Here is a 15227-nt window from a genome sequence, read left to right on the forward strand (position 1 = left end):
CCCCATCTCTCGCCCTTAGTGTTTGGTGACGGCATCTCATTTGGTCTCTCCCACGTCTCAGGAGAGTGCCCCCCTGGGCACCAGCATCCTGGAACTGACCGTGAGTGACAGGGACTCCCCAGAGAATGGGCCACCCTATTCCTTCCGCATCTCCGAGGGCAATGACGGCTTGGCCTTCCGAATCACCCAGGACGGGGTGTTGATGACCGCGGCCATGCTGAAAAGGGCAGCCAAGGATCAGTATCTGCTGCAGGTCCAGGTGAGTGATGGGGCATCTACAGCCAAAAGGTGCAAGACTCTGAAAGCCCCTCTCCCCACTGGTGCTAGATTCCCCTCACCTGCGGGACCCCATTCGCTGACTGTTGAGAGCAGATGAGAGGTTCGTTCAAACCAGTGCTCCATCCTAATGATGATTTTGTTGTGGTAACCAGGAATCAGTGCTGAGGAGGGAGGTTCACTGATTTAAGTCTTGGGTTCTTTTCCAGTGTGCTGTGTGATTTAGGGGGAGTAACATCCTCTCTGCGTTTAAATTCCCCATCTTTAATAGTAATAATAATAATAATTGTGGTATTGGTTTAGTGCTTACTATGTGACCTGTATATATCTGTAGTTTATTTACTTATATTAATATCTGTCTCCCCCTCTAGACTGTGAGCTTGTTGTGGGTGGGAATATGTCTGTTTGTTGTTATTGTACTCTCCCAAGTGCTTAGTGCTATGCTTCACACACAGTAAGCTCTCAATTAATACAGTTGAATGAATGAATGTGCCCGGGACTATACTAAGCACTAGAGTAGATACAAGATAATCAAGTCCCGCATGGGGCTCACAATGTAAGTAGTAGAGAGAACAGGTATTGAATCCCTTCTAGATTGTAACCTCCTTGTGGGCAGGGAATGTGTCCACCTACTCTGCTTTATGGTACTCTCCCAAGCATTTAATACAGTGCTCTGCGAACAGCACTCAATAAATACTGCTGATTTTGCAGATGGGGGAACTGAGGCGCAGAGAAGTTAAGTGACTTGCCCAAGGTCAAACAGCAGGTACAAGGCAGAGCTGGGATTAGAACCAGGTCCTCTGAGTCCCAGGCCCGTGCTCTTTCCCCTAGGCCACACTACTTCCCTCAGTACAGTGCTCTGCACACAGTAAGCGCTCAATAAATACGATTGATGATGATGTAAACATAGAGATGATACTTTTTATCCCACCTTACCTCACAAAAATATTTTGAGGCTAGAATGGGATCATTACTGAGTAGGCAGAAAGAGAAAAGCTGTGTACAGTGGCAGTCCGGAACTTCAGTCAAGCAGAATGTTTTGGGTTTGTTTTTTTTAATGTGAAAGCTAAAAGCATTGGAAGTTATTTTCTAGACAACAAATTGTACTCACCAGAAAAATTCCAGGTACATAAATGAGACCCAGCAGCAGAAAAAGCACATTCTAATTGGCGTGGCCAAATCTGGCAATCTAGGGATCTAGTCTACCAACTCTGTTGGATTGTTCTTACCCAGGTGCTTAATGCAGTGCTCTGCACATAGTAATAGCTCATTAAATGCCATTGATTAACTTAGGAATATAATGTCAACCCGTGAAGCTGAACAGGGGCAGCACAGCTGAGCTTAGGTCACAAGGCTGTTTCCACCAAAAAGCCCATCCCCAGAGAAGACCCTGATGCCACAGGCAGCTATGCCAGAGCTTGCTGACACCGGTTACGACTCATTCCGGAGGGAAGCGTGGAACCCCAGAAGGCTTTAGTTTGGCAGATTGTTCCTGATCAGTCGCATCCTTGCTGGGGAAAGCTGAGGGGTTCTTATGATGGCATCAGTTAAAGGAGAGCTCTGGGCTCTGTCTTTGGAGCTTCCTTGGGAGGTAAATCAAACCTTTCAGTAAAGAGGAGTTTGGTTTCCTGTAAATGGATATTCTAACCCCCCCAGTCATCCCATTTCCCAGGAATAACTGCTTTCTTTCCTGCTGTCAATCAATTGATGATATTTATTGAGCACTTATTTATGCAGAGCACAGTAATAATAATAATATAATAAGGGTATTTGTTAAGTGCTTAATATGTGCCAAGCACTGTTCTAAGCTCTGGGGGTGATATGTCTCAGGTTGTCTCACAGTGGGGAGATATGAGGTCATCAGGTTGTCCCAGGTCTCCCTGTCTTAATCCCCATTTTACAGATGAGGTAACTAAGGCACAGAGAAGTTAAGTGACTTGTCCAAAGTCACACAGCTGACAAGTGGCAGAGCTGGGATTAGAACCCACGACCTCTGGCTCCCAAGCTCCCATGCTCTTTCCACTAAGCCACACTTCTTTGCTTGGGAGAGTATAATGCAGTTTGTACATCCAGTCCCTGCTCTCAAGGAGTTTACAGTCAAACAGGAATTGCTTGCTGTCTAACCTGAATCCCCCTCACAGAGGGTATCCCCCTTGCCTCCTATTTTTCCCTCAAAAAAACCTGCCTATGACGCCTCCTGTAATCCTCCTTATTTCTGCTGGCTGGTTCTCAGCCCCTCTCGGTGGTGGTAGCAGGAGGAGGAGGAGTAAGAAGTACAGAGGTGGGAATTAGACACAGACCCTCTCAGTCTTCCCTTCCCCAGCCGAGTCCAGTGCCCAAGCCATGTCTTGGGAAACTGGGGCTCTGTTGGGAGGAAGGATGTCAAGGAGAAAGGTAGCCTAGAATTCCCTGGTTCCAGCAGCACACCCCTACTCAATCATGGGTGCAGTTAATGTGGGTTTGCCGAATTGTGCTTTCCAAGTGCTCACTACAGTGCTCTGCATACATTAAGTGCTCAATAAATATGATTGATTGAATGAATGAATGAAAGGTAAATAATAAAATGTGCTCATGGGTGCAGACACACACACACACACACACACACACACACACACACATGTTCTCCTTGGAGCTGCTGTCCAAGGCTGACAGATTTGGCTCTCTGACTCTTTGGGAAGGAAATGAGTCATAGTAGTTGCAGTGTTTATTGAGCACCTATGGAGAGCAACAGCACTATACTTAGTGCTTGAGAAGTACAAAAGAGGCCCAGGTCCATTCCCTGCCCACATGGAGTTTACACCCTAACATGGTAAGCGGAGGAAGAAATGTTTCCTAGCAACAAACACACCCACAACCACAAGTGCTGGGTGGGACTTAGATAAATATATAGTTTCCCTTGGCAGCTAAAGGGCTGATAGATAAGGGTGTGGATAATTCACTGGGGAAGGCTAATTACCCGGGGAAGATAAGGAACTAAAAGGCCAACTGGGGAGAGGAGGAGTGGGTGGGATTTCTCCTGCAGAAACTCAGACTACTCCTGCAAGTCTGTCTTCAACCCTTTCACCCCAGCGCCTGGGCAAGACCAGCAGCACTCGGTGTATTTCCTTGCTGGAGCCTCTGAGCTGAGGGCCAGGAAAATGAACCATTCATTCAATCGTATTAATTAAGCGCCTACTGTGTGCAGAGCACGGTACTAAGCGCTTGGGAAAGCACAATACAACAATAAAGAGTGACAATCCCACCCACAGAGCAAAAGCACAGACCTGCCAAGGACATGCCCCCAGCTGGTCTGGTCAGAATGAAGTGCAAAGGCCTATAAGTGATTACCACTTGTAGCAATCTATCAATCAAACATATCTGTTGAGCGCTTACTGTGTGCAGAGCACTTTACTTAGAGCTTGGAAGAATACAGTGTAACAGGGTTGGTAGACACATTCCCTGTCCACAAGTTTACAGTGTGGGGGGAGACAGATGGTAAAATAAATAAATAAATTACAGCACTTACAGGACTGGGGTTAGAGGGTAGAAAGGAATGGTTCATGTTCCATCCCATGAATACAGCTCTGAGAATTCCTTTTTCAGCCATGGGTTGCAAAGAGAGAAAGAGAGTGAGAGCCTGCATCCTCTACCCCCACCAGGCAAGGTTCATTTGCTCCAGGATTTCCCACCTCTCCTACCCCTGACCCCAAGTATATTTAGCCTCTGCATCTGTGGTCTCCCTCCTTCAAATCCCTCCTCAACACTCACTCTTTGAGGTGGCCTTTCCTTTTATCTTCTGTAGGGCAGGACAATAGTAATAGTATGTGGTATTTGTTAAGGGCTCACTATGTGCCAAAACTGTGCTAAGTACTGGGGTGGATACAATCTCAGTTCCACGTAGGGCTCACATTGTAAGGGTGAGGGAGAGCATGTATTGAAACCCCATTTTACTGATGAGAAAACTGAGGTCCGGAGAAGTTAAATGATTTGTCCAAGAACACACATCAGATCACAGGCCTGGAAGTCAGCGGACTTGGGTTCTAGTCTCTAATCTAATTCCATCTCTGCCCCTTGTGCTGTGTGACCTTGGGCAAGTTACATAAGTTATCTGTACCTCATTACCTCATCTGTTAAATGGAAAGTAAGACGGTGAGTCACATGTGGGACATGGACTGTGTCCAACCTGATTAGCTTGTGCCTACCCCAGTGCTTAGTGCAGTGCCTGGCACATAATAAACACTTAACAAATACCATATTTTTAAAAATACCATTTAAAAAAAGGGGTGGAACCAAGCTGAGAACCCGTGTCTCCTGGTTCCCAGCCATTTGCTCTTTCCACTAAGCTAAGCTTGGCGACTGAGACTTGTTGCTTTAAGGTAATTTAAATTACGTTAAAACACTTTTCTGTGCTCTGTTTAGAGAACTTAGGTAACACATTTCCAGGAACAATTTAGTGGTAGCACAGAGAAAGCTCTGATAAATCCACTAAGAGGAATTCCCGCTGAGTTTGCCTCTGGCATGGGTAGAGAGTGGAACTGGACTTCTCTATACCCTTGGATGGAGCCTGACTCCTCAGTCCAGCATCCTGCCAAGAGGTGGTGGACGCAGCTTTTTCAGCTCCCGCTTGGCCAGAGGATTCAGCCAGAACTGGAGAGCAAGAGGGAGCTGATGGCAAATAATAATAATTATGGTATTGGTTAAGTGGTTACTATGTGCCAGGCACTGCTCTAAACATGGGGTAGATGCAAGATAATTGGATTGAACACAGTCCCTACCCCAAGAGGGGCTCACAGTCTTAATCCCCATTTTACAAATGAGGGAACTGAGGCACAGAGAAGTTAAGTAACTTGCCCAACAGACAAGTAGCAGAGGCAGGATTAGAACCTTTTGACTCCTAGGCCCATATTCGATCCACTAGACCGTGCTGCTTCTCCAGTCCCAGAGGCTGCTAGGTGCTTGGCATCTGGAGAGAAGCAACTGGGGAGGATGGGCTTCGACTGTATTCCCAACTTCAGATGTGTCTTTGTGTGGAACAGGTGTCAGACAGCGGGGACCCCCCCCCTCTGGTCCTCAGCTTACGTCCACGTCCAGGTGACCGAACGGAGCCGCTACCCGCCGACGGCCCTGCCCTTGGAGATCTTCATCGCCACCGGGGAGCCGGAATTCCAGGGCGGGGTGGTCGGGAAGATCCATGCTACAGACCAGGACCCACACGACTCCCTGCTCTTCAGCCTGGTGGAGGAGAAGCCGGCCGGGCACCGATTCTCCGTGGGGCCCGCCGACGGCAAGGTCGTGGCCGGTGCGGGGCTGCCCCTCGGCCGCTACGCCCTCAACGTGTCCGTCAGCGACGGGACCTTCGCCGCCTCGACCGGGGTCCACGTCCAGGTGTGGCACCTGAGGCCCGAGGCTCTGGAGCGGGTGGTCCTGCTGCGTCTCCGCCACCTCTCCCCCGAGGAGTTCGTGGGCGACCACTGGCGCAACTTGCAGCGGTTTTTGGGTAATCTGCTGGGCGTGGGGCGCCAGCACATCCACCTGGCCAGCCTGCAGCCCTCGGAGGTGCCCGGGGACGTGGACCTGCTTTTGGCCTTCGAGGGGCCTCCGGGCTCCCGGCCCGAGCCCCGGGGCCTGGTGGATGCCATCTCCCAGGCCACTCATGACATGGACCGAACTGTTGGCATCCAGGTGAAGAAGGTAATGCCGGCAGTGCCGTGCCAGGGGTTGGACTGCCAGGGCCACCCCTGCAGGGAGACTGTCCAGCTGGACCCAGGAGTCGTGTCCACCTACAGCACAGCCCGGCTCAGTGTCCTGACACCCCGGCACAATGTGGAGCAGATCTGCTCCTGCAACGGTGAGGGATTAGTCTGTCCTTCCTCACGAGGGACCCACCCCGATGATGATGATGATGATGATGATGATGATGAGAGATGCAGCATGGCCTAATGGCTAGAGCACAGGCCTAGGAGATCTAATGCCGGCTCTGCCACTTGTCTGTTGTGTGACTTTAGGCAAGTCACTTCACTTCTCCATGCCTCAGTTACCTCATCTGTTAAATGGGGATTGAAACTGTGAGCCCCGTCTGAAACAAAGACTGTGTCCAACCGAATTTGTTTATATCGATCCCAGCCCTTAGTACAGTGCCTGACACACAGTAAGCGCTTAACAAATATCACCATTATGATGGTGATGATGATCGTGGTAGCAATAATGGTGATGCTGGCTGAGCGCTTATTAGGTACCAACCACTATGCAAAGCGCTGTAGTAGATTGAAGATAATTGGGTCAGAAAAAGTCCCTGTCCCACATGGGGCACTCAGTCTAAGAGCAGGGAGAACAGATATTTCATATCCATTGTGAAGATGAGGAAATTTCCACGGGGTCACTGCTGTGTCTGCAAGAAATTCCAACCCTTGCAGAGAGCATGCCAGAGATTCCCATGCTGGAGGGAGCCCAGATAATCTTACCCAGTTCTCCTAGCCCCCTCCTGCCACCCCTACTCTTCCCACCTCCCCTGAGCCCCACATGGGACAGGGATCACACATATGGTATCTACCGCAGCGCTCAGTACTGTGTTTGGTCCATAGTCAGTGCATAACAAATGCCACCATCACCATTATTGTTATTATTATAAATACTCTCTTGTGGGCTCCAGTCCCAGCCTGACCCCTCAGCCATCCCTAGGCCCTCTGCATTGGAGCAGCTACAGGAATTCTTATCCATCAGGCCATTGCAGGTGCTGGTTTGGGGAAGAGCAGGGAAATATCCCTTTAACCTGTGTTTTTCAATGAAAGGGTGAACTTCTCCCACAAAGCACCAGAAGCATCTAGAGGCCTCACCCAGCAGCTTGGCTTTGCCGGGAATATTCCGCCCATTTTCAGAGCAGGCTGGACCCGGTGGCCTCTCGACTTCCCTTCAGACCTCATGGCCTGACTCACTCTGTGGGCAGAAGGAAAAGGGGTGGAATCCAGACTGATGGAGTGGCAGAAGCCAGAGGTCCAGGGCAGCCCCGATCCGCCCTGAAACAAGCAGGTGGCAGCAGCTTTTTCCACTTGTTGTTGCAGGAACAGCCGCGAGGTTCAGCGGGCACAGCTATGTGCAATACCGTCACCCGGGTACCAGGAACTGGCAGATTCAATTCCATCTGAAAACCCGCCAATCTCACGCTGTCCTGCTTTCAGCCAATGGGACGGAACAGCTGCTTCTGGAGGTAAGAGTCCACAGAAGAACAGCCTTGCCCTGTTGGGCTGGCATGTGAGATGGTAAGGAGTTGCGGGGCAGTGGTCCCCCCGGCCCAGCATTTTGTCTTCGACAGTGACAACTGGGTGACTGCGGGGCCTGGTCTTTGGAGTGCACTGGATCCCAGTGTTCCCTTCTACAGAGTGGAGAGAACTACTTTAGGGGAGACAGGGAAAGAGGAGGAACGGGAAGAGAGGTAGACTTTCCAGTGACCATCTCTCATTCAGCTGCGGTAACCACCAATGTTTCCTGCACAGTGACTGTCATCATTCAATCCATCAGTTATATTTACTGAGCTTTTACTGTGTGCAGAGTCTAGTACTAAGCACTTGGGAAAGTACAGTGTAACAGAGTTGATAGACACATTCCATGCCCACAGTGAGCTTATAGTCTGGAGGGGGAGGCTGACATTGATATGAACAAATAAGTTGCAGTTACATACATAAGCGTTGTGGGGCTGAGGGAGGAGTGGTTGAAAGGTGCAAATCCAAGGATGAGGGCGGCCCAGATGGGAGTGGGAGAAGAGGAAATGAGGCCCAGATGGGAGTGGGAGAAGAGGAAATGACGGCTTAGAGACTCAGTGGGGGTGGGGGGTGAAGGGGAGTGCCTCCTAACTTGAAAGAAAGGGTACATTTACCCAAAAAGCAGGGGAGGAGACGAGTGGGTATCGGGTTTTCTGTCCTTGGCTGCGGTTGCAGGGTGACTCTCTATCTGGCCAGCTTCCCCTTCCCCTGAGGAAATCGTGGGGCGGGGATGGGATGAGTGGAGAGTTCAGGCTCATTGAATCTTTCCAAAACTAGCAGGCAGGTCCTGGGGAAACTTGGGAAACAAGGGAGTGGTCAAAGGATTTTTAGGGTCTTCCTCTTTCCCTCAGTGAAGGGCAAGAAGGAACATTTCACCCAGTAAAAGAGGGCTTCCCTCAGCCCAGAACCCTGCCAGCGGCAAAGTTAGGGGCTCCCGTTGGCCCCCGCTGCCCGCAGCTCATCCAGAATCGCCACACCTTCTGCCCTGTCCAGCTTCCAGCTTCCTCTCTGGAGCTTCCAGCGTCTAATCGGCAGATTCTTTGGTGCATCTTTCAGCTCCCTGTCTTCAGGCTGGTGACCCGGAGCCTGCTCAGGGCTCGGTGAGACCTTCGACCCCAAGGACTGACTCAGCATCATCCCTCCTCCCTACCTCCTGAGCTCTGTTGACTTCTGCTTTCATGCTTCAGTCTGGGGGCTTGTCTTTCCTCTCCTCTTCAGCTTGGGCCACAGGGCAGAGAACGCAGGCCCCGTTCCCTCGGCTGCCACCGCAGGCCATCCGCTGGCGGCCCTGGGCTGCCCACGGGACAGTCAGGAAGGAAGTCAGCCCCAGGGTTAATGCGGAGGAGTGGTCAGTGATCTGATTGTGCTGCTGCCAGGACCTGGCAGGGATGCCATCGGGTCAGGGTTTCCAGTACACACAGTCGCCAGGGCGGGGTACCCCCCCTGCCCAGTGCCCATGGTTCTGAGTTACGGGCCAGGGGCACACAGTCCCCTTGTCCTCCCGCTTGCCTCAGTGCAGCCCTGCCACCTGCTGTTTTCTGCTTGGGTCCCTCCCCTTGCTGACACAGGACAGGACAGTGGTGCCTTCCACCCGATTCAATCAATCAATGGTATTTACTGAGCACTTACCTGCAGAGCACTGTACTAAACTCTTGGGAGAGTACAACACAACAGAATTAGCGACATGTTTCCTACCCATAACAAGCTTACAGTCTAGAGGGGGGGAGAGAGACATTAATGTGAATAAGTAATTTATAATATTTAAGGATATTCTTCCTTCCCAACCACCCACCAAACCCCAGGATTCCAGGACTCCCAGGTCAGGAATTAGATGGACTCTTTTCAGGGGATCCTTTCCTCCATTCCCTCACTGGACTGGAATAATAATGATGGCATTTGTTAAGCACTCATTATGTGCAAAGCACTGTTCTAAGCGCTGGGGGGATACAAGGTGATCAGGTTGTCCCACCGGGGGGGGCTCACAGCTTTAATCCCCATTTTACAGATGAGGTAACTGAGGCACAGAGAAGTTGAGACTTGCCCTTAATGTAAAAATTTAATTTATTTTAATTGTACATATCTATTCTATTATGTTAGTATGTTTGGTTTTGTTCTCTGTCTCGCCCTTTTAGACTGTGAGCCCACTGTTGGGTAGGGACTGTCTCTATATGTTGCCAACTTGTACTTCCCAAGCACTTAGTACAGTGCTCTGCACACAGTAAGCGCTCAATAAATACGATTGATTGATTGATTGCCCAAAGTCACACAGCTGAAAAGCGGCAGAGCCGGGATTAGAACCCATGACCTCTGCCTTCCAAGCCGGGGCTCTTTCCACTGAGCTACGCTGCTTCTCTAGGACTGCTTCTCTTCTCTAGGACTGGAAGCTCCTAGTGGGTAGGGAATGCGTCTCTCGTCCTCTCCCAAGCACACTAGCAGAGTGCACAGTGCCCAGTGGATGCTCAGTAAATATCGTCACTACTGCTATGAGACGGTTGACTGTTGACCGGGCAGGGGTGGAGAAGGGAATTGAAGGCGTTAACAGGCCCTAGAGCCACTTGTCGAGATGTAGAGCTAACACCTCGTCTCGGTTTACCTTTCAGCTGAGTGATGGAGCGCCTCATCTTCAGTACCACTGCCCGGGGGGTTTCCGTGGGAACCTATCCTCCGGGCACCTTGTGAGCGACCAAGAGTGGCACTCGGTCCTGGTGGAAGTGACGAGGTCATCCGTCCGACTGCGGGTCAACGGCTCGGGCAACGCCTCGCTCCCCTTGCCGGAGCCCTGCGGGGCCCCGCTCCGTGAAGGACTTCTGTGCCTAGGAGGCGTCGTCCATCTTCACCGGCCCCGGCTGGTCTCCCGGGCCTTCCGGGGCTGCCTGGACGCCCTCAGAGTGAACGGAGAAGAAGTGGTGCTCCTGCCCGGGCAGAGGAAGGCGGGGACCGTCCTGGAGGAGGAGTCCATCAAGCAGTGCTGCAGCCAAGAGAGCGGCTGCAGCCAGAACCCCTGCCTCAATGATGGCCTGTGCTTGGAGACCCCCAGTGCTGGTAAGGGAACTTGGTCTGAGCCCACTGTTGGGTTGGGACCATCTCTATATGTTGCCAACTTGTACTTCCCAAGCGCTTAGTACAGTGCTCTGCACACAGTAAGCGCTCAATAAATACGATTGATTGATTGATTGATCACCCCATGCCCACCAGCAAGGGGGAGAACGAACCCTAACGGATAAGATTAATGCAAGAGAAGCAGCGTGGCTCAGTGGAAAGAGCCCGGGCTTTGGAGTCAGAGGTCATGGGTTCAAATCCCGGCTCTGGCACTTGTCAGCTGTGTGACTTTGGGCAAGTCACGTCTCTGTGCCTCAGTTACCTCATCTGTAAAATGGGGATTAAGACTGTGAGCCCCACGTGGGACAACCTGATCACCTTGTCACCTCCCCAGCGCTTAGAACAGTGCTTTGCACATAGTAAGTGCTTAATAAATGCCATTATTATTATAGAGAAGTAGCATGGCGCAGTGGAAAGAGCACGGGCTTTGGAGTCAGAGGTCATCGGTTCAAATCCCGGCTTTGCCAGTTGTCAGCTGTGTGACTCTGGGCAAGTCACTTAACTTCTCTGTGCCTCAGTTACCTCATCTGTAAAAATGGGGATTAAGACTGTGAGCCCCACGTGGGACAACCTGATCACCTTGTAACCTCCCCAGTGCTTGGAACACTGCTTTGCGCATAGTAAGCACTTAATAAATGCCATTATCATTATTATTATTATGGAGCACTTACTGTGTGCAGAGCACTGTACTAAGTGCTTGGGAGCATACAATATAACAATAGAACAGATGCATTCCTTGCCCACAGTGATCTTTCATTCATTCAATCGTATTTATTGAGTGCTGTGTGCAGAGCACTATACTAAGCGTTTGGGAAGTACAAGTTGGGAACATATAGAGACGGTCCCTACCCAACAACGGGCTCACAGTCTAGAAGGGGGAGACAGACAACAAAATAGAACAAGTAGACAGGTGTCAATACCAACGAAATAAATAGAATTATAGATAAACATCATTAATAAAATGAATAGAGTAATGAACATGTACAAATATTCATTCAATCATATTTACTGAGCGCTTACTGTGATCTTACAGTCTAGGGGTCAGTAATGATGTGAAGAAGCTGGATGCCCTAAGCAAATAATAGTAGTGATTACTGTGGGTTTTGTATGGTATTTATTAACTGCTTACTATGCGCAGGTTAATCAGGTTGGACACAGTCCGTGTCCCACATGGGAATCACACAGTCTTAATTAAGCCCCATTTTACAGATGAGTTAACTAAGGCACAGAGAAGTTACATGACTTGACCAAAGTCACACAGCAAGCGATTGCTAGAGGCAGTATTAGAATCCGGGCCTCTGACTCCCAGGCCTGTGGTCTTTCCACTGGCCATTTATCATCATCATCATCAATCGTATTTATTGAGCGCTTACTGTGTGCAGAGCACTGTACTAAGCGCTTGGGAAGTACAAGTTGGCAACATATAAAGACAGTCCCTACCCAACAGTGGGCTCACAGTCTAAAAGGGGGAGACAGAGAACAAAACCAAACATACTAACAAAATAAAATAAATAGAATAGATATGTACAAGTAAAATAAATAAATAAATAGAGTAATATCAGGGGAATAATCAGGGGAACCTGAACTATACTGCAAGATAGAGTTAACATTGCATGAAGCAACATGGCCGAGTGGAACAAGCACAGACTGGGAGTTAGAGGGCCTGGGTTCTAATATCCATTCCTCCACTTACCTTCTGTGTCACCTTGGACAAATCAGCGTGGCTCAGTGGAAAGAGCCTGGGCTTTGGGGTCAGAGGTTGTGGGTTCAAATCCCGGTTCCACCAATCATCAGCTGTGTGACTTTGGGCAAGTCACTTCACTTCTCTGTGCCTCAGTTCCCTCATCTGTAAAATAGGGGCGAAGATGGTGAGCCCCACGTGGGACAACCTGATCACCTTGTAACCTCCCCAGTGCGGACTGTGAGCCCACTGTTGGTTAGGGACCATCTCTATATGTTGCCAACTTGTACTTCCCAAGTGCTTAGTAAAGTGCTCTCCACACAGTAAGCGCTCAATAAATACGATTGAATGAATGTACACAGTAAGTGCTTAATAAATGCCATTATTATTATTATTATTCACCTTTCTGTACCTCAGTTCCCTCATCTGCAAAATGGGGTTTATATTGCACCTGCTCAGGTGCTAGTATAGTACTTGTAATATAGTAGGCACTTTACAAATATTAATTGTTATTATTGTTATTATTATGATGTCCAGGAGCAGGACTTGAGTCCTAAAAACCACTCCCAATCCTCTGTTCCCAGAATGAATGGGGCTGGCCTGAGGGTCAAGGGTCTTGGGGAGCCTGAGGGTGGTTTCTGTGTCTGACTTCCAAGTGAGACCAGCGTAATCAAGAGAATATGTTCAATTACAGAATTACAGAGCTCTGTTCTTCGGTAGTTCTCAGCCCTGGGCCCCTCTGGGCTTTCCTTGCTCCTGAGGATGGGCTCAGTGTGAGAATACTGGCCTGCTGGCTACTAAGCCCTGCTCTCTTTCTCTCTCTGTCCAGGCTATACTTGCGTCTGTCCCAAGCCATTTTCGGGGGAGCACTGTGAACTGGGCGAGGGGCCCTGCAGCTCCAAACCCTGCTTGCACGGGGGCACCTGCTTCCCCACCCCCCGGGGCTACACCTGCACCTGTCTGCGTCCCTACACCGGAAAAAGGTAAGTGCATCTTGCCCCCTCAACGGTCTGCTGAGCTCTCCTTGGGCCTCATGGCTGGGAATCCAAGGATTCAGACGGGAATCCCATCACACCCTGCGCATGTCATTCCCCCCCTAGTTGTCTTTCCTGAGCACCCCCAGAAACTGCAGGAATACGGAGTGAGATGTGGTCACATAATTATCGCCGTATTAACCCAGAGAGAACCGGGCAAATGCTCAGTTCCCTTGGGCTGGTCTACCTGTTTTTTGGGATAACAAGTGGAAGGTGATCCTCTAGGGAGTTCAACAGCTCTTCTTACACGTTCAGGCCCTCCCCAGTTCCTCCATTGGCCTGGCATTCTGGGATTTTCCCTTAAGGAAGTCATCCACCCTTGTCCACCAAGCTGGATGTGCCTTAGCAACAGATAGGCTTTCTGGATGACCTCATGGAGCCCCAACTTTACACTAAGCAGCCCTTGGTGGCAATTTTGAGGAGCTGTGTTTGCTTCTTGTGGTGACCCCAAGGCCCAGGCAGTGGCTCATTGGTGCTGGGCTTGCTGGAATTTGTCCCCATCTTCTCTGGGGAGTCCTATAACTGCCCAGTCAATCAATCAGTCATATTGTGAGCCCGTTGTTGGGTAGGGACCGTCTCTATATGTTACCAACTTGTACTTCCCAAGCGCTAGTCCAGTGCTCTGCACACAGTAAGCGCTCAATAAATACGATTGAATGAATGTTGATTGAGTACTGGTTACTCTACCAAAGCTCCAGCAGAGCTGTTGGCACTGGTAGGAGTGGCCCTGAGACCACTCCACAGTTAGTCATTGTCCTTTGGAAACTTCACACTGCATCCTGAGAAGCAGTGTGGCCTAGTGGATAGCGCATACGGGCTTGGGAGTCAAAAGGATCTGGGTGCTAACCCTGGCTCCACCACTTGACTGCTGGGTGATATTGAAGAAGTCATTTCATTTCTCTTTGCCTCAGTTTCCTCAATGTAATATAGGATTAACACTGTGAGCCCTATATGGGACGGGGAATGTGTCCAACCCGATTACCTTGTATCTACCCCAGCGCTCAGTACAGTGCCTGGCACAGTGTAAGCGCTTAACAGATACCACAATTATTAGCATTATCCCTCCTTGAGCCCCAGCCCGCCTTTCATGGCAAACGGAGCCTCCATCTCAGGCCGTTTGGGGCCCGCAGCGTGAGAGCTGGGTTGAAATACCTAGGCACTCATTGGCGCCGGGGATGAGAGAGTTAATGTATTTGAAATTTTGTGTAACCAGAGGCTTTAGGGGGCCGGTTGGATGAATTTCCAGAGCTTCTCTCCCTCCTTAAGGGCCCTCTGTCTCTCTTCACTCTCACTCGGAGGAGTTGTCGTCAATTGGCAGCTCACTGTCAGGCCTCCTGCCTGCAGGCAGCTCAGGCAAGCCCAGGCAGCAGCAGCCTGTTCTGGCTAAAAGGGAGTTGAGGCCGAGCTCTCTGAGCCAACAAGCCTTCTTTCAGCAGCTTCCACAAGGCACCCCGGCTCAGGGGAGAGGGAAGGAGATGGAGGGCCCTTGCCTGGTGATGGTTTGCAGAATCAAGGCCGCGAACCCTGACGGAGTTTCCCCCGAGATACCGCAGAGCAGCGGCAGTGGTGTTGCTGCATTGGGTAGGCCTCTGGGCCATGGATACCATGCCCAGGGCCACCTGGCACCTATAGCTCACTTAAATGAGCAGTGGGGCTGGAATAAAATGAAAGAGGATCCAGTTTTCTCAGACAGGACCCAGCAAAGGAAGGAGAGGAGTGATCTGCTCTGCTGCTGTAGTCCCTGAACAGCCAGGAACGGAGGACCCAGGTGATAATCTAAGCAAAATCCACCACCTCCTCTATGTAATAATAATAATTACGGTACTTGTTAAGGGCTTACTATGTGCCGAGCACTGTTCTAAGCTCTGGGGTAGATACAGTTTAATCTTGTTGGGCATGGTC

At 50.2% G+C, this 15227-nt stretch overlaps 1 protein-coding gene across 2 annotated transcripts in view; it reads left to right on the forward strand.

The window, feature by feature from the left end:
* The window catches only part of FAT2 (FAT atypical cadherin 2), a 105954-nt gene that overhangs the window by 83621 nt on the left and 7106 nt on the right, over nt 1-15227 (forward strand). The window contains exons 18-22 of one of the 2 annotated variants that reach the window (XM_038772090.1): nt 62-271; nt 5299-6103; nt 7314-7459; nt 10112-10553; nt 13121-13274. In XM_038772090.1, the coding sequence (XP_038628018.1) occupies nt 62-271; nt 5299-6103; nt 7314-7459; nt 10112-10553; nt 13121-13274 (1757 nt within the window). Of the gene's footprint in view, nt 1-61; nt 272-5291; nt 6104-7313; nt 7460-10111; nt 10554-13120; nt 13275-15227 lie in introns of those variants that run through there. The other variant, XM_038772089.1, reaches the window with a different exon arrangement.

The sequence above is a fragment of the Tachyglossus aculeatus genome, chromosome X1, assembly GCF_015852505.1.
Source record: "Tachyglossus aculeatus isolate mTacAcu1 chromosome X1, mTacAcu1.pri, whole genome shotgun sequence".
In the NCBI taxonomy this organism is placed as follows: Eukaryota; Metazoa; Chordata; class Mammalia; order Monotremata; family Tachyglossidae; genus Tachyglossus; species Tachyglossus aculeatus.